This window comes from Vanellus vanellus (genome assembly GCF_965231255.1).
Source record: "Vanellus vanellus genome assembly, chromosome: 2".
Lineage (NCBI taxonomy): Eukaryota > Metazoa > Chordata > Aves > Charadriiformes > Charadriidae > Vanellus > Vanellus vanellus.
In genome coordinates, this window is record NC_138906.1 from 11,159,726 (window position 1) to 11,178,496 (window position 18,771).

The 18,771-nt window shown below is 39.1% G+C and overlaps 1 protein-coding gene across 1 annotated transcript in view; it reads right to left on the reverse strand.

Moving 5' to 3' along the window:
• The window catches only part of PTPRN2 (protein tyrosine phosphatase receptor type N2), a gene marked incomplete at both ends in the record, with an annotated part of 658,801 nt that overhangs the window by 225,907 nt on the left and 414,123 nt on the right, over positions 1 to 18,771 (reverse strand). Inside the window, one exon of the mRNA XM_082499676.1 lies at positions 10,198 to 10,262. Coding sequence (XP_082355802.1) covers positions 10,198 to 10,262 — 65 coding nt within the window. The remainder of the gene's footprint in view (positions 1 to 10,197; positions 10,263 to 18,771) is intronic.

Below are 18,771 nucleotides of genomic sequence, written 5' to 3' on the forward strand. Positions count from 1 at the left end.
TGTGATATATTTTCTATTGTAAAGGACCTATTTTGTTTTCCAGTTGGTAACTGCCTGGCTCTTCCATTCAGTGCACAGCACACAAAATAGAAGTTAGCTCTTCAGGTTGGGCATACGCACGCATAGATACATAGATACACACACAAAACCCTAAAGCAACATACTGCACTTATCTTCTTCCCATTTTTAGATCATACATATTTCATTAAGCTTCATGCAGAGTGTCTTCTGATTTATGGTAATTGTCAACAAAAGCAAAAAATGCCGACAATTTTAACCCTGAGGATTTAACTGGGATAAAATTAAAATGTTTAGGGGGGAAAAAAAAACCACAACACCCCAAGCCACTGGGAGCTTGACCCTTGAGATGTTGTCAATTTTTTATTTTATTTTATTGTGTTTGTTGTCTGCAGAAGCAGATGCCAGCAGCAACATCTGATGTACCGGACACCTCCAGTGTTATCCCAGCATGCTCATGGCCTGGAGGACTTGGAGTGAGACTAATTTCCATATCAAACCCAATTTAGATGAAACATCTTGGTTTAAAAAAAAAAAAAAAGCCAGTGCATCAATAGCCCCTTGATTAGATTTTCATCTCCTGAGCAGACAAATATGAATATTTATTACCATGAATGCAGATTTCCCCCTTTCCATTGCTCTGATCTTGAATATTACCCACTGCTAATTTTTATGAAAATTTGGGCAACATAATGTTTTCACATAAACTGACAGTTCTTGAGATAATCCCGTTATTGTTTGGTGGGAAATGACAGTTTCCGCTTATTCATGTGTTAACGAGGGATTAAATATTGTTTTTCATCACCGTAATCTAAGATGGACTGGAAATTAAAATTTGAACATTGTGCATTAGCAGAGCTTTGAGGACCAGAATTTGTTTGAATTCACTTGGTAAAGATCTGTAAATTAACAGCTTGACAATCAAGTGAAATCCATATCATAAAAACAGCACTGACGTTTGTAAAATGAAATCATTACTCTACCTGCTAAAGGTAAAGAGCCAGAGAGATAAGAGTTTGCAAAATAACATCCCTTTGCAAGAGCAAAGTGCAGAGTGAACTGTTGTCAGCCGCAATGGTCCTTGGGCGTTAATGGACTAGGTCATTTTCCCGAGGCACAGAATCACGTCCCTTTTCCTTGTCACAGGTTCCGATACTCTAACACTTGATACGCTCAGATCACATCAAAAAATTGCTCTATGACAGATCTATGCGTAGCGCTAAAAGCAGCCATACCAACCCAGGAGCTGTTTTCATGCGTGCCAAAGTGCTGTGCTCGCGCCCTACGCGGGTCTTGGCTTGCAGTACATAGACACATCTAATTCTTCACTGAAGAGGGTATTTTGCTGGAGCTGCAGTAGATAGCTATAAAGGATCAGTTATCTCCTCAGTGCTTGTTCCTAATGCCCAGCAATGCGAATCAGAGATACCTACGTGTACCAAAGTGAAAGCAGAGACCTATTGGTGACATTCTGCACTTCACGAGCCATTACGTTGTTGTTTCTACAGAAGCTCTGAGTTACAAATTCAGTTAAGTAGGTTTGCAGTTCTATTAAAACCCGCCCAACATTTCCCTTTGATACCAGTCAGAGTGCAAACAAAACGAAAACTATGCTTAGTCAAAGCAACTCAAACATCTGCCTAACTAAATCTTAAAACTATCTCACCAGGATAAATCTTGCTGATTCGTGGAAAAAAGAAATAATCTGAACTTCAACAAAACTGATTTAATAGGAATCCTAATGCTTAAATTTAGAATCTTGTTAAAAATATTCTGACGAAAATATGATTTTATATGTATAGCACATAAAGCCTCGCATTCTGAAGGATGGTGAAGTGATGGGTGTGCAGCAGCATCACAGCAATGTTGCCTCTAAGGGTGGAAACTTAGTGATGCACAGGTGCAAAACTCTTCTGGATGGGATGAATGATAATGGGCTACCAAACCTTCAGCCCTCCCAGAAAGCAGGTCAGATCTTAAGGTTTACAGCCTTGTACCAAAACCCCTACAATAGATGGCACAGCAACTCTTGTAACTAGACAGGGAAAAAAAAAAGTCACTACCTGCAGATGATGCTTTAATTCTAAGGAAAACAGATGCCTTAACACTTGCGCTCCAAAGCAGACCACGCTGAAGCTGCCGGCTATGAATGGTTGCTGGTCTGGATCTTGCTTAGACTTAGAAGAGTACCAGTCGGCACAAGGCACAAGGTGAGTGACCATGCCAACATTTTAACAGAACAAACGAACGTGGGACCATGACAGGCTCTGTATCCTGTTTTTGTTTATTTTACTAACACTGACATAGCTATAAGGGTCCCGATGCCAGGGATTCGTATAGAAAGGTTGGATGTGTCACTGCTTGGATCTTAGCCCAAGACACTTACTCTCCTATGCGAAAGCAAGAGCGGAGGTCCTGGTGAGTGGCTTTCCATGATGACCTGGAAGAGAACATTTGCTGCCCAGGGCCTTGTAAAGAGAGGGCTGAGGGACCAGGATCTGCCACCTCTTCCTCTCCTCAAATAGTTAAATCTGTGTTTGAGATTGCCTGAAACCCACGTGTTCCTGCCAGGATCAAGCTCTTGCCTCTGGTGGAAGAATCGCCCTTCTCACAATTTCTGACCAGCTCTATCACTCAAACTTCAGACAGTTAAACAGAGTTTAATCTTAATCTACAGCTTTCCCAGCCAAGCCATTACACCGCTAAAGATTTTGTTTTCCTTTGAGTCATAATGAACTGGCTGCTGGTAGAGGGAGGATGCTGAATTTCATGAATCAGTAAGATATCTAGTACAGACAGTCACGTTTTCCTATGTAAAGATCCTACATATCTTCTTTATGAATACATCAAATGCAGGCTGCCAAATCATAGGGTAGATAATAACATTGATTTTTAAGCAGAATTACCCTGCAGTTTGCTTTATGTAGTCGGCGCTAGTATCTAAATCTCTTTTCTCTATAGATCTATAACGGTTTCTAAGGGAAACTCTGCTTTAAAAACAATGGCATGACACGGCCTAAAACCAAAACAAATCCTTAAAACAAACATGTGCTACTTTTTTAACGGAACAATGTTAAAAAAGACAAAAAGGAACAACACTGGTAGGATGCATAAGTTCCTGAAGCCACAAGGCAAACCGTATCTTGTTTCATTTTACATGATACTGAATAAAAATTGAATTGCTGTAGTTGCCATGGCAACTGCCACATCACTTGGCACTTCTGCTCCTTTAAATCACACAGTGCTACTGTAAAGGAATTCATGAACCAACATGACACTTGAATACTTGTGCTTTTTATACTGTTTCAGGAGGAAAACATAAATCAATATACACTGATGGTTGTCTCTGAAAATCAGGTTTGCTGTATTTTTCTTAACATTATAATCTCCTCATTTCCTTGCCGTGTTCTTTAAAAATTTGTAAAGAAGGTGGAGGGCGTTGTCACAATCAGAGCACAAGAAAAGAAATTACTACTGACACCTGATTTCCAAACTGAAGCTGTGACCTGTCATTCAGATGTCAAAATACCTCTGCTATGCAATATTCAAATCAAATACAGGGAATAAACATTGGAACTTCGCCCCTCCAAACCAGAGACGGTGTGATATGTGACAGAAGACAGGCTCAGTAGCATCCAAGCATCTCTTTAACTCTAAACTTATCAGTAGCTTAAAAGGAAAGTCTAAGTACATACCTAGAGCTAAGCAAGTTCTAAATGTTTGCAGAATTGGGGCCATGATTTATATTGCTTTAGTATGTTCTGTATGTAACAGGCACTCACAGAAGGTGTATGACAAAATAACGGGGTAAAATAACATACATATTCATGTTGCATATTTTTTGGTTTTATTTTGCCGTTTATTAACACTCTGGATGCAATTTATATGAAAAGCAGCCCTCTAGTGGGCTGTGTACCATAATGAATAGTTAATAAATAGCATTAACATTATCTCTAAATATTAGCTAAAATGCATTTTGCAAAAGCATACAAGATCTTAAATAAACGAGCCATAGAGCTTCATCATTCTCTTTGGAGAAATTTAATGTTCTGTTTAGCTTTATTCCTTAAAGCTTGAAGCATTACTTCTAAATACTACTGTATGACTAACTTCTGATTAGCATCACTTTACTATACATGTACACTCACAAAACTGTAATAGCAAGTTATTATTCACTGTCAGAAAAACTCCATAAAAATAGTATATTACTATTAGAATTCTATGTAAAATATAATCTATGAATTTTAAGGGTTACACAGCTTTAGAATCTGTAATTTGTGTGTGTGGAAATCTCGATTGTGCATCCACCACGAATATTTCTAGGACTGTACTCCTTAAAGTTTTTCATTTAATGATTATTTTTCTTATTCGTATATATAGCCTTAAAGTTACATGCCTTAAAGCAAAGAGCCCATCTGTGACCCAACGCATGCCTCGCCCATAGCAATGTATTGCTCCAAAACACTGTCCTCCCGGCAATCTCTATTCAGCCACTAATCAACACAGCGATCAGGGAAAGCCAACAGCAAGAGCCGTCTGCAGGATCTCCAATCCCGGCTCTCACATAACAGGAAAAAAAATGAATTTGTTGATCTCTAAGCCAGGGGTTTTGTAGGAAAAGATGCTGAAAGGAGGCTCACGGAAAAGCCCTCCCAGGGCTGTCCCCTGCTCTAAGAATGCTTACGCTGTAATGCAGAGGTGTATTCCCTCATCCGCACCTGTGCTTGGTTTCAGCCTAATTAGTTCTGCTAAGAGGAGGGTGGGTTTCGACAGAGATCGAAACACTTACCCGTGACTCGGGCTAAAACTTGAGTATTGACGCATGCACAGCTGCTGTGCCTACACTACGGCCAGCATCAGAGCTAGCTATCTCAGTGATCTTGGGTACAGCATCCCTTCCTACCCTGGTGTACCCCTGGGCGCAGTACCTGCTCCGCAACAGGAGCGTTTGCTGATGGCCGAGATGTCACTGTAAGAAAAGCAGCTGGAGTAGATCCCAGGCTAATTTGGTCTCTACAAGTGAAAAGCCGACCCTTAGCATTCTGCCCGGTATCGGAGAAGATCAGAAAAAAGGTGATACCTTCTTCTTCACCAATTGCAAATGATTTGTTAAGTTCTGCACTCACTCCAATTCTTTACGGATTTCCAATATAATTTTGTTAAAATCTGGATACATGGACATTAATGACAAAATTTGGCAACATTAAGGAAGGTAAGTTAGAAATCCAACTCCTGCCTCCAAGAGACTTGCACGTCACTGTAAAGCCTGTCTAATCATGTCCTCTGGCTTCACTAGAATTTTTAAATGCAGATTTTTTTATTGTAGTAACGTTACTTTATGCAACATCAACATAATTCTACACCTATCAAAATATCTATAAATGAGAATATCCTGAAACATGTCAAAATATGGCTGCTCTGTTTTAGAACATCTAGAGTGTTCATTTCGCATATATTTTGGGTTATTTCCATTCGGTTTAGAAAACTATTCTCATTCTTATGTCTGCCATATGAGAACCGTGATTCAAATCCTACAAACAAAGTTACAGTTCCAGCGATGAATGTATTTTGTGCAGCCCTACTGGGAAAATGAAAGAGTTAATTTAAAATAATGTTTTCCAGAGTGGGTGCTGTTTTACCGTTTCAAGACAGAAACAGTGCCATTCCCTCAGTTTTTTTTTTCAGGCCTTGATTCATATAATTGATTATTCAAATCACAGACTCTTAGCCTCCAAAACCTGATTTGAATCTTTACACTTTCTTGAGCCACTGGAGAACCTGAGCTGTTGTTCTGAAATTGTTGTTGAAAACAAATTTCAGCCAAAAGCTGGAAAAGCAGTTACTTTTCCATGCCATAGTAACTGCATTTGAACAATTATTTCAAATTTTCTTGAACTGGAGCTGGACTTGAGCCGGGCAAAGTCTGGTCACGGCCATGCTCAGCATGGAATTGAACTGAAAAATACTGGGCTTTTATGATAATTCAAAAGTGATTATGTAAAGAGAAAGAAGAGAAAGAAGGATGTGGAAGGAATTCCAGGTTAATCAGTGACCTCTGTGTGGGGCTGTGGTTCATGATGCCTGCTGAGCTCCCTTGGGCTGGAGAGCAGCTCCTGGGTACGAGTCCAGCTGGACTAACGCTTGCGTGGGACTGGGGCTCCCTACTCCATTGAATCCTGAACTCAGCAGGAGTCGGGGCAGCCATGCTGCTGCTAAGGAGGCCTTCCCTCCAGGTGAGACCAAATGCTGTCCCCAAGATCTCGGAGGGCTGCTCAGCCAAGCAGAGCAACAAGTTCAACTCTTGTTTCTGCAAAACACAATGGTCCACATCAAGTTGGGAGATAGGAGAATGGAGTTACAAGTCCTGCTTAAATTCTGTTTAGCTCTTCAGGTTGTTTACCTGTACTATGCCTCTTCTGGTATTATGCAAATACACACATAGATAACACAACACTTACATTCATACCCTCATATAAACTCATCTATAGGAAGTTCTTGAACTTCTGAAGATGACCATAGGAGTTCAGAGATTTATTTCACGTGTGGGAGATCAAAAGAAAATGCCTCAAAGACACCAGCAGCTTCATTGTATCTTAATAACCAAGAAGGTGTGAAAAGCTCATGATGAATTTGTGTGGCACAAACATCATGCATGACAATGACTCAAACAAATCTTGAAGGGCTACCTTATAGGAGTTTTAGAGCTGTTATTGGTGCTGGAAAACTCCAAATAGAAAATAAACATCTTAAGAAATATAATTCCAGAGGTAGTCAGTACTACAGCAAGGCACACATCCTCAGGATATCAATTGTCGGCACTGGTTTTCTCTACAGCAGAGTTATTCCTGGTTTCCTGGTATAGCAACCTCCTTATAAACAAGGTAAGTGCCAAAATAATTAGCACTTTAAGAGTGATACACAGCACATCAAACTCCAGTCCAACTCTCTGGACACCTGGACCATTGAATATTCTGCCAGCAAATGTTAGATGTTGAGGTGGACGTGCCGTGGAAGTACCCGTATGGGTCTGTTGTTCCACAATGACATGAAAGAAGCTCTGCTTACCCACAGTCCTGACGATTCTTTGCATTGTATCATCCAAACCTACCCGTGAAATGTACAGAACTTTTAAGTCAACATCCTGACACATGAGCAGCTTCTGATGTTGCAGTTTAGGAACTCATTTTTAATCCTGCTAAAGCCGAGCCTACCCTATGTTGACACAACGCAGCTAACCTCAGCTCTATCCAAAAAACTCACTGAAGCTGTCGAAATCTTTTACATGACATAAAGATGATGAACTGTATTGTAGCTGTGCTAGACTCCAGACCTGTGTTGTTAATGACTACATAGCACATGTTTATGCAGTGACATAAAAGCAATTCATCAGCCCTCCCCGGACTTGACTGAACGGCTCAGTAAGCTTACCGTGAATTTTATAATCTGTTGTTGCTTTTGAAATGCTTTTCTTGAGATAGAGAGAGAAAGCAAGAGATTGAGGACCTCTGAGAAGCATTTCTCTTCTCCACAGAGAAAGAGACAGTTTCCTTCTAGCGCGCCCAAGGCCTGGGTAGTCATTGGGGCCTACACATTTCTTACTGAGGAACAAATCCTGTTGTCATCGATCAACACCTAAACCAGATTCCACTGTCCAGAGCGACACATGAAATATTGCTGAGCTTAGAACAGCTCCTGCATTTGTTTATACAGCTGCTCCATTTGCCACTTGTATATCAGCTATATTTCTCTTGAGCTATTTCAGATATGAAACTTGCCATGCAAAATCAATCCTTTTTATTTTACAGTCCTGCAAGTGAAGATTATATATCCATTAACTTTGACATGAATCTGACCTACTGTCCAAACAAAAAGGCCATCTCTCATTCTGAAACTAAAGAGTTTTTTCTAAGTACTTGTGATTTGAGCATCTTGACTTTGATTTACAGTTACCATTACATATAATTCCATTCCTACCGTGTGAAGAAAAATAAATCCTTTCAACAGAAGGCTCCTTCATTATGTTAAAATATGTACTTTCTATTATTTTAACACTGTTAAACACCAGGGTGAATCAAAAACAAACTGCAAAACTGGATTAACATAGTTAGATTTAACCTGAAATAGCCTGAATCTGATACCCTATCAACAAAGAAACAGCTTGGTTACAGCACTCCATTATTTTTCTTGTAGGTGAGACTGCAGAAATATATTCATTATGTACACAATCATATCTGATAAGACAGAAAGGGAATGTACACAGCTGGGAGAATTCACATCCGACAAAATATATAAGCAGCTGAATAAATGTTCTTCCATCACCTTAATGTTGCTAAACACTTGGTTCTTTCACTGCTGATCACCATATCCCAGATGTAACCTGGAATATATTTAGGCCAAAATGTCTGCTTCCTTTTGGTTAATTAATTTTCACTTTTTGCCTTCTAAAAATACATATTTGGCAGAGTGCAAAGCACAACCTTCTGTCAAAGTCTTTATTAATCCAAGTAGCATCACCAGTTTTTTAAAAGCTATGACAGCCTAAATATATGGCAATTGAGCTCTGCAGTGACTTTTACTAAACCAACCACAAGAATCAGACTGGGGAGATCTCTAGCCCAAGAACTTGTCCATTTTCTTCCGGTTCTATTAGCTGGTCTTAAAAAAAGCTAGGAAGTCCTCAAGGCTGTATCTCCAGTACGTCCTTAGACTACCATGGTTACAACAACCCTATTACTACAGTGTAGATTAACGATGCATTTAACATGTGACAACTTCTTACATTTCAAATATCCAAAAGTGCTTTCTTTTTCCATTAACCACATAAAAGAAAACAATTAATTTAACAGTAAGCATCTGTAGTGAAGTGGTCTTTCATTTCCCAGCTGACTTTGAAGCCAACTGTAAACCATTCAGTGACTGGAATTGGATGAAATACATGGAGGTATTTCATTAGCATGAGGAGTCCTGTTAGGTAAAATTTTACTGAATGTGGCTTCCATAGCCCGTGCCACACTCCTGGTTCTCCTGTTATTTATCAAAACCCAGGGCTTGCAGATAACACAAACACAAGTTTCACTCCAGCTTGAAATCAGGACACAGCCTGAGGTGCACAGCCATGCTCCAGGATGCACTTCCCAGCTCCTGAGGTTATGCACCCTTGAGAAACTCAACAAGTTAAATCAGCTCCAGTTAAGCAAGAGATGCTGGCTTTCATCTTCTGAGGATTTCACCTGTGTTTGTTTCCAAGTTCTAATTCTTAACAGCTTTGACCCTGAGCATCTCAGCAGATCTCAGTGTTGGTACCTCTTCAGGACCAAGTTTTTTAACAATGTGAATAAAGTTACACAAAGAACCTCAGAAATCCTAACAAGTTAATTTCTTAAGCATGAACTGATAAAAATCAGAAATATAAAAAACGAAAATCAGTAAAAAAAGAAAAAAAAAGTAAATTCCTTCAGTACATGACAAGTTAGTAATTCATTATTCTTAATACTGAGAATAATGTAATCACAAGAAAAAGGCATTTGACTAGCCCTGTGAGCATTCACCACTAGCAAAATTACTTAAATGAAAAGGAGAAAAGAGATAAATGTGTACACAAAATTAGCACGAGAATTAGCAATCAACTGTAGTTCATACAAGGTTCTTAGCAGATAGCATCATCTTTATTAATAAATGATGAACTGCTTAGTGGAGTTTTTGCTTAGTGATATCACCATAATAACAGACACATGTTTTATTTATGTTTCAAGTTACATCCAAAATAAGCAAGTCATCCACTGTCAGATTCTCTGTAACATCTGAAGACTCTTTACCCCAAATTTAAACTTCCATTGATCTAGATGAGATAGCACTCCATCAAAACCAAGGGGAATAAAATGACGACTTCAGTTGTTGTGCTCATCTTTGGGGATTTTGTTTCTGTGATACAACAAAGCAAAAAACCTGCATTTCTTAAAGCCGGCTGCACTTTGCTCATAAGGATGGTATTTTTTTTCTCTGTGGGATGCAGTGCTATTTGTGCAGCAGATTGTATTTTGACAGATGCAACTGTATCATAAAAAGGCCCTTAGCACTATCAGACTGGTAGCTCACAAACATTCATGAGCTCCAGGATTTTTTAAAAAACCCAACAATTAAAATGTTATTGACAGTGTAAAATGCCCCCAAGCCACTTACCTCCCCCACACCAGTCTGCAGAATTTTCAGTCCAGTTGTTTTTTCAAGCTTCTCTTTGTTTAGGGCTGTAAGGAAAATTAAGATTGAAAGAGTTACAGGGAAGCTGGAATATGCATGATTTTGCAGCATTTACAGTATAACCAACCTTGTTTCCTCCATCAGTAAATTCATGACAGTTCCTACCAATGCCATCTATGGAATATCTTTCCCTGATAGCAACTCTGCTAGTCAGTTTTTTGAATGTGTAGGTTTGACATTAAATATTCATTATTATGTGAAAAAGAAAGCCAAACTAATTCTAGTTCCCTTGTATACACAGTATCTCACACATTTAACACATATACACAACATATTTGGAAAGTTCTCTTCAGTGGAAACTTCCCACTGTCTTCCTTGCCGTGAAGAGCAGGGCAGCACCTGACCATTACAACGGCACCGTCACTGTGTAGGACATTTCACAACAAATACAGACGACCCTTACCTAGCAGCTAAGAGAAACGGTTTATTTCATAACATCAGGATGCAATGAAAAATGTTTTCTTTTTTGAAATGTATTTTTTTTCCTTTCTATCAGCTTCTATATAAGTAGAAGCATTCAAGAAAAAAAAAAAGAAATTAATGCAGCATAAACCAGCTAAATGCAAAATAGAGGTAGTAATCACTAAGCCTACATCTATACTTGCAACCCAAACATGCCCAGGGCATGAACGTGAGCACTGTCTTACCATTGCCCATACTTTTAAATCATTACTATGGTCTTCATGTGATTTTGGCCTTTGCCCACTGGTATTCTCACCAAACAATGCCTCACCACAGTTCTGGGGACGGCGCAAGGATGAGATTATTCCCAGCTGAGGGTATGGGTAAGGTCATCCTGACTTGGATGGGAAGACTTTAACCTTCTAGAAGCACGCTGTGTCAGTTTGCCAAAACCCAGGCACCTGGCTTGTTTTTATTTATGAGCAGAAATGAAGCCTTGCAGCCTTGTTAAACTCTCCTCCTTTTAGCCGTCTAGTCATTGACTATGTAATCCAAGTGAGTCATCTCGGTTCTCTCTGCAGTCAACGGAAAGGGATGGACATTTAATACGATGAGTCATCCCACATATCTTACACACATCTGCAGGCACCTATCTCTTTCCTTTGATTACGGACACAATTTGGATAGATTCAGCTTCTCAATTTAAGTTGCCTTTAGGAAACATTCCTAGCAGAAAGGACAAGAAGTGTGCTGGAACATATTGTACTCTGGAAATTTACATTAAAATACTGAAAGGATTTAATACATTTTTCTTTCATTTGTGAAAAATACTCTGTAATTGTTGCAGTTCAAAACACATTCAAAACAATTCAGATTGCAGCAGACAATTTTCAGAAGCAGTATTATTGTGAACTGATACTTTATTTAGTTTGTCTAAAGCGCAACACAAACGACTCACATTTATTTCAGAGGCAAGTCGTACCATTAGGGCTCAATCTCACCTCTTATATCCAAAATGTGGAAAGATATCGGTAAGACTTTGTACATGCAAAGACTCGAGAAGTGAAACCTCAAGCAATTCTAATACTGAGAAACTTTTCTGCCTGCCTTCAGCAAGACAGGAATATTGTCCGTGATTTAAATAGAGAGGAAAGCTCTGTCCAACTTTTAGACACACACAGCTTATTTTTCCTTCTTTTTAATATGCTACTGATTAAGCAGATAGAATCATGGAGTCCTAAGAAAGCTTAAATGGATGTTTTGCTGGATAACAGCCTAAAAACTGCATCATGCAATACTCACATACTTAATACTGATGCCGTGCTTTACATGTTGACAAACTTATTTTTTCCACCCCGAGTCACAGGGACCACATGAGAAGAAGAGTTGTCTGGACCATGCGATTTGAGGCTACGTTTTCACTGCGTTGTATATCTTGTTCGATATGAACTTCCAAATAAACAGTAGATCTTTGCCAAGAAGCTTGATTTTCAGCCTTGAGATGGATTCTGGACTATGTTACTTCACTGATGGTTGATGACCTGCTATGTCACGTTACAATATTTTCCATTTTGGATGTGCCATTTTCTTGCAAAGGTGCGTCGTGCTACCTCGCACCCAGCATGTACATCAAAGGCTGATTTCTACCAAATGCAAAATTTTAGATTTATGAAAACAGAAAGCTCCACAGCCTCTTTCAAAGAAACTGAATGGTCCAACAAATGATTCTTTGACAGATTAGGATAAAGAAAACTGCACAGCAGAGTGGCTGTTGTCTACTTGTACACAACAAGGTTTAAATCCCAGCGTGTAATTTCCTACCACATGAACAGTTAACAGAAAATATTGGGCCTACTGAATCACTGAATTTTATAATAACGATTACGTATATGACCTCCTTTTTATAGGCTTCCTGAAGACTTTAATTATTGAAGCTTTGATATTAAAAAACAACAAAAAAAGTTTACTTAACACTCACACCCTCCCCCCTTTCCCATTGATATTGGCTGAAACACAAAGGACAGCTCTGGCAGCCATGCTAATGTAAACCCTGCCAAAATTAGGAGGTAAGAAGGCACGACGTGTTATTGATTAAATCATAACCTGAAAACAGTCAGGCTCAGGCGCTGTCAGATTGCGGAGAGAGACACAGCAGTCAGTCTCCGGCGTGTTCACTCCAGGAGTGTACAGGAGCATATTTTAGCTGCCCTTGAACTGCACAAGCCGTTCAGGAAGGTCAAGAAATTCTGTCAAAAACAGCGGTGCTGAAGCTGAAGCAACAGCTACATATCAAGCAGCTGCTTCAAGCTGCTGAACAGTGAATATAACTACTTAACTTTTTCTATGCATAACTACAATTGAGAACTTAAGACAATAAAACATGGTTGACAGCCTATAGATAGATGAGGAAGAAGCGGTGGGAAAATAAATTCAGATACTAAGAACAAGCTACTAATCCTTTGAAAATTTGCCTAAATTCCTAAAGTTTTAAAAAGTATTTTAGTGTACTACCTGCTAGCATTTGCTCCAACAGAAATACACAGCAGATGATGTTTCTGTTGCAAATCTTACGAACTGGAAATGATAATTCTTGGGTAACGTGGTATATTGCACATTCCATCAAAGTTGATTTTTTATGGCCACAGTTTAAAGTCCTGAAATACTAGTGGAGAACTGACAAACTCATCAGCAAAGAGACGTAATAAAAACAGCTAAAAAAAAAAAAGCAAAAAAAACCCCAACCTTACCCAGTTAGCAACATATAAATCCCTTTTTTAATCTTCCACTGAAATAAAAAGGGCTTCCAAACACACAAAAAAGGAGGCCTTTAAATTAAATTCACTAGATGAAGGATATGCAAATTACCTGAAGAAGCGGAGCCCTATAATGTTCTCAAAATTCTGCAATAGCCTATTTAATTAGTATTTTAATTTATCAGAATAATTCTTTGCACTTGACAATTTATGCAGTATTCCATATAATTAAGCACGTAGCTACAGTGGAATAATTTTGCCTACTCTCTGTATACCAGTTATTTTAACCTGAAAGAATCTGTGGAAGTCTCTTCTGTGATCTAAATTACAATGGGGACAACTTAATGGCTTTGCTCTATTAGAGAGCACGATGAGGGTGTTACTGAGTGTTTAAGGGTAGGGATTGTCACTGTTCATAGTCTTCACTAACCTGAGGGAGGTCTGATGTGTTTTCTGAGGTCTAACGTTTATTTCCTTCAGCAAAATTATCTATCGGTGGCAGAGTCAGGAATTTGAGTGTCTAGTTTTGTAGTCGGTAGGTTTAACCTTTGAGTCCACCGGTGATCAGGAGAAGCGAGTCATACAGGGCTTCGAGCAGAACTCCAGGCTCATTATAGCACTTCTGGAAGAAGGAAGCCCTGAGAAATGAGTGGTTGACAAAGGTTTGCTTTAAAGCAGGTTGCCAAGCGCAACCGCACCCTCCAGCTCACTCATGGGAGCGCAGACTGGCACGAGCGAGACGAGGGAAGGGTCTCTGCGGGAGATTTCCTCGGTCTGTCTCCTGTGCTGCTGCAGGATTCACCTGCTCCAGAGAGGAAACCATCCTTAAATATGAAAAGTATTTGTGGGAAGATGGTGTCACTCTCAAGGATACCTTACTTTTCTACTGTGAATCTGACTTTGAGGGTGTGCTGTATTTAATTAAACATAGGGAAAAAAAAAAAAAAAGTACTTACAGACGTATGATTCCCCTGACCTCTATTACATGCCCATTTCAGAATGAGCCAATTCATGCCCTAGACTCACTAACTATATCGACTGGACCTCCAGTCAATAAAGTGATGGAGGGCAATTAATTCAGATTTACTGTAGGCTGTCAGATGAATTCTACAACAACCGTCTTCTTCCCATCAGCTTGTTGCAAAGCTCCTTTCACAGAGCCACATCGAGAAGAATTTCATTTATTTTCCCCTCTTTGAGGAAAGGAAAGAGAAAAGGAGGAAGGGAAATCCAGAGAGACGGAAAGTGTTTATTACAGCTTTCAACTTTCTAACAAGTTTCCCAAATCTAAGACAAGATGTTGCAAGATGAAATATAAGGTGTTGCATTTATTTACCTCAAGTTAGTCTTCGCTTTCTTCTTCCCTACAAAGAACCCCCCGATTATATGGAAAGCTTCTTTAAACGGTGGGCCAGAAAGGCTACCTTTATGTTTGGCAGAGCCACGCACTGTGCCATCCAAATACGTAGCAGATACTAAAACCTTTATTCCTTGAAATTCAATGAAAATGGATTCTTACGATATTTGGTCTCTGTCCCTGTTGACAAGAACGCAGTCCCAGAATAAACCTGCCTTTGCGCAATCAGTGCACCTCCTGAAACTGCTGAGGCAGTCACACCGCTAAATGAGAACGGGACAGAGGAAAACCACACTCTTGGTTCAACGCGCTCCAAGTCTTTTCCCTACAGCACGACCTGATGTTACATAGGTTTTTCCCACCTCATTCACTTTCCTTTGTTGGAAGTAATTAAAAAGTACTTTAATGAACTTTGAATTAGATGACCATGTTCAGAAGAACAGACCTTCTGAAATATAAGTAAACTCTCCCTGATGTTGGCGTACGTCTACAGGGTGGTGTGGAGACACTGTGCCCAGCCCTGGGCACTTCTTCCAGGGTCTACAGCCTGCGAATCTGTAACTCCTCTCCCTAGGCAGCAGTAGCATCAGACTGCAAGTAAATTAGTCAAAAACACAACATAAGCATTCAAAATGCTCCAGCTTGAAACAAAAATGACTAACTCAAGTGGCCAGATACAAGGAGAAGAAGGGTCCCTTTACTAAATTTTACAATTCATTTAGTGAGGGACAAGTACACAGGCTACAGAGAAAAGGTATTTTGTCTTCCAGTCTTTACTGGGTGACGGCATGAGATAGTTGCTTCATGTGTAATTTCTAGTTAACTGGCAGCCAGGCCTGGAATGAAAATGGTTGCAGAAAAGTCAAAGCTGCGTAGCTGTACTAGCGACAGCCTGCTAAATATTATGTCATATTCAATTTTCAAGTCATTTTTCAAATGATTTTAATTAGATATTGTTTCAATCTCACATGCATTAATTTAATTTCTGATATCAACATTTCAGCTTTCAATCTGTTCAGATGCAGTACCTTGCTGCCTGGAGTAATTTAAAATATTGTTTGCATCTCCAGCAATTTTGTGGGCACACATCCTTTACAGCCTGCTCTAGCCAATACAACCAGCAGATGGAAATTCAGGCTGTGCTCACCGCTCCCAGTGCACCTTCGCGTTCCCACAGTTTTTGGTACAAGACAGCCAAATATCCGTGCATACAATCAAGGAATTTTTCCACCTTTATTTGTCTTCAATTCGGTTCAAAAAATGCACACAAAATCTATTTGTCGGGCAAACAGCAGCACTGCATGTTGCCATAAGAGAAAATCCGGCCCTTACTTGAGCAGCTGGCAAAAGCTGTAGCTTTCGTCAAACTCATTCGCTAAAACAGCATCGCTTTCCCCTTTCTAAACCATCTACCTCCCAGGTCCCTAATGTCCCACGATCAGATAATATTCAAGGATAGAGCAGCAAAGACCTGATACATCAGGACCTCACGTCGCCGTCTGTTTGCATAGATTAGGTACGTATTTTAAACACATTCTTTCTGCCTGACTGCTTGCATTGATTTATTTTTTCTTATTTAATAAATAGCTGCTCAATTGTATGTTTTCCCTTAACTGTCTTTTAAAATGAGCTCACCGCTATTCTAAAATGTGATACTTAAATTGCAGTAAAGGAGTTTGGGATATATGCAATAACATTTTCGCATTTCTCTGGAGCTTTTTTGTTAATGGTGGGATCCATCTCTACTAACTTTGCTGTCTCAACTAAGAAATCAGTCAAGGTTCCCTCACTAGTCACAAAAGTAAATAGGTATCGCCAGAGATTGACTTGTCCTGTCCTGAGATAGGTATCATTTATTCATCGTATATAAATATAGGCCTGAAAAGACCTGTTGGGCCAACCAATGCAATTTTATTTTTTTTTCCACAGGCATAACCTTGTAAGAAACATATGTATACAAGTTCCAAAATACTTCAGCAGTAAAACAGTCCTATAGACAATGCCATGGCTACAGAGAGGAATTTTCAAGGTGTGGTGTCGATGTAATGGTTCTCTTCTTGAAATATGAACAAAACCAGTTTATGTGAATTAGAACTGTGGAAATGAAAAACCTTTATCTATTCTAAATGCTTTCTTGCAGAGCTCGAGAAGCCCATTATCAAAAGTATTCTCCTAAATCATAGAAGGAAGTTGATATCCAACCATAGAGGGGTTTTGAGTACTAATAACAAAATTAACCATGCTTTGGCTGTGTATGTTTTACAAATACAGAATATACTTTAATGAATTTTTAACAGTGACAATTTTTAATACTATCAGTCATTTTAGCAGTGACAATTCAATGTTGCACATTACTTGACGGAGTGCAGCACATGTACGCGTAACAATTTGCTTGCATACTTAAAACACTTATCCATTATTTATAGCTAAAGGTGTACCAATCCACCCAGTGTTAGCAGAAAATGAAAAAAGAAGTGTCATTCCACCTTTCACATCAAAATTTGTTCACTTGAGTATTCTTTGACAAGTTTCAGCTCTGTACGGAAAATTGAGATAAAACAACTTGCAGTATGTTGAGTTGAAGCTAGAGCAGAATACATTCAGGTAGACCAAAGTGTCATGACTACCTGTGCAGCCGCTGACAATTTTTCTCATCGAGCTTCTTTCTGGGCTGATTGCTAATGTCTAGATCAACTTTTAATTGTACTGTTTAAAGTCCCAGTTTGCTTACCATTAAAGTTCACCGCCTGGTGTTCAGTCTTAACATTTACAAATTGGAAGACAAGGTTTGTGGTCCCAGGGGATGGGCGGGTAAGAAGGACCATCTGGATCTCTCTCAGCCCTTCTTCATGCAAGCAAGTCTTTGCCTCCTCACCTTCACAACATTGTGGAAAGTAACACTCCACAAAATAAGCTTAAGGCCACAACTTCTTTTCTTTCCTTTTAAATAGACAGGATTTTGGAATAGCATTCTAAAAGAACAGGTTTGCTGCCTTCTTTTATTTATAGTCAAGAATTCAACAGATTGCTTTAATTTTCTTGTGATGAAAATACTATCAAAAAATCAAACAGATAATAGCAGTTACTCAGCTTTTCAAGGGTAGCTACGTAGTCTAGTTCTGTATGTGCTTTTTGCTTCTATGTGAATATTCTCTCCTTCCATAGACTTCATTTTGATCCCTCAGGATATCCACTGAGGATATCCCTCAGGATATCCTTTTTGTGTTTTATTGTTTTTAAACAAGAACTGTCTGTCCTCTTTAAAAACATAAACTTTTATGTGAGATCCATTCCTCGGCCTTTTAATACTTTAGAAAAAGCAGAAAAACTGTAAGCTTCTATGGCCATCTCTATCTAATAGGAACAAAAATATTGACCTACCTTGTGCCAGGAATAGTAGTATCTAAAATACAATTTTATCCCCTGTTCTCGCTTTTCTAGCAACATTAAGTGGAGCGGTTTATAAGCAGAAAGAACCACTGAAGAGACCCAGAAGCTGTTACTTATGTTTGTAGCTTTGTAGAAATTCAGGAAACCCAGTTCTCTGCGATTTAACTGACCTTGTGTGGTTTCTTTGGAATAGATGATGTGTCACTGGGGCAAGGGAAAGGACTAAACCTCTCCAGAAGCCTACCAGCTACTTTTTCGATAGCTTCTATTATTTTTTAACGTAAAGCAAATGAAAGGGCTCAGGAAAAGAAAACAAAGAACAGTCATTGCACCTTTAAAGAAGTGATCCACTCCTCTGGAGAGTCTCCCTGGGAAGTACGCTGACCCTCTTTGATATTATATAATATTTAAAAATACACCTACTGACCTCTAATTATCAATCCTCATCTTTGTTATGCTGTACTTTTTTAGCATTGTCCTGCTTGCACCACTTTGAGTCTTATATAAACAGCCTGAAATATATGACTTATTCTTACTCTTATTTAAAATCCGTCAAAATCTTTGGATGGACACTGTAGTGTGTTTGCACCGGTA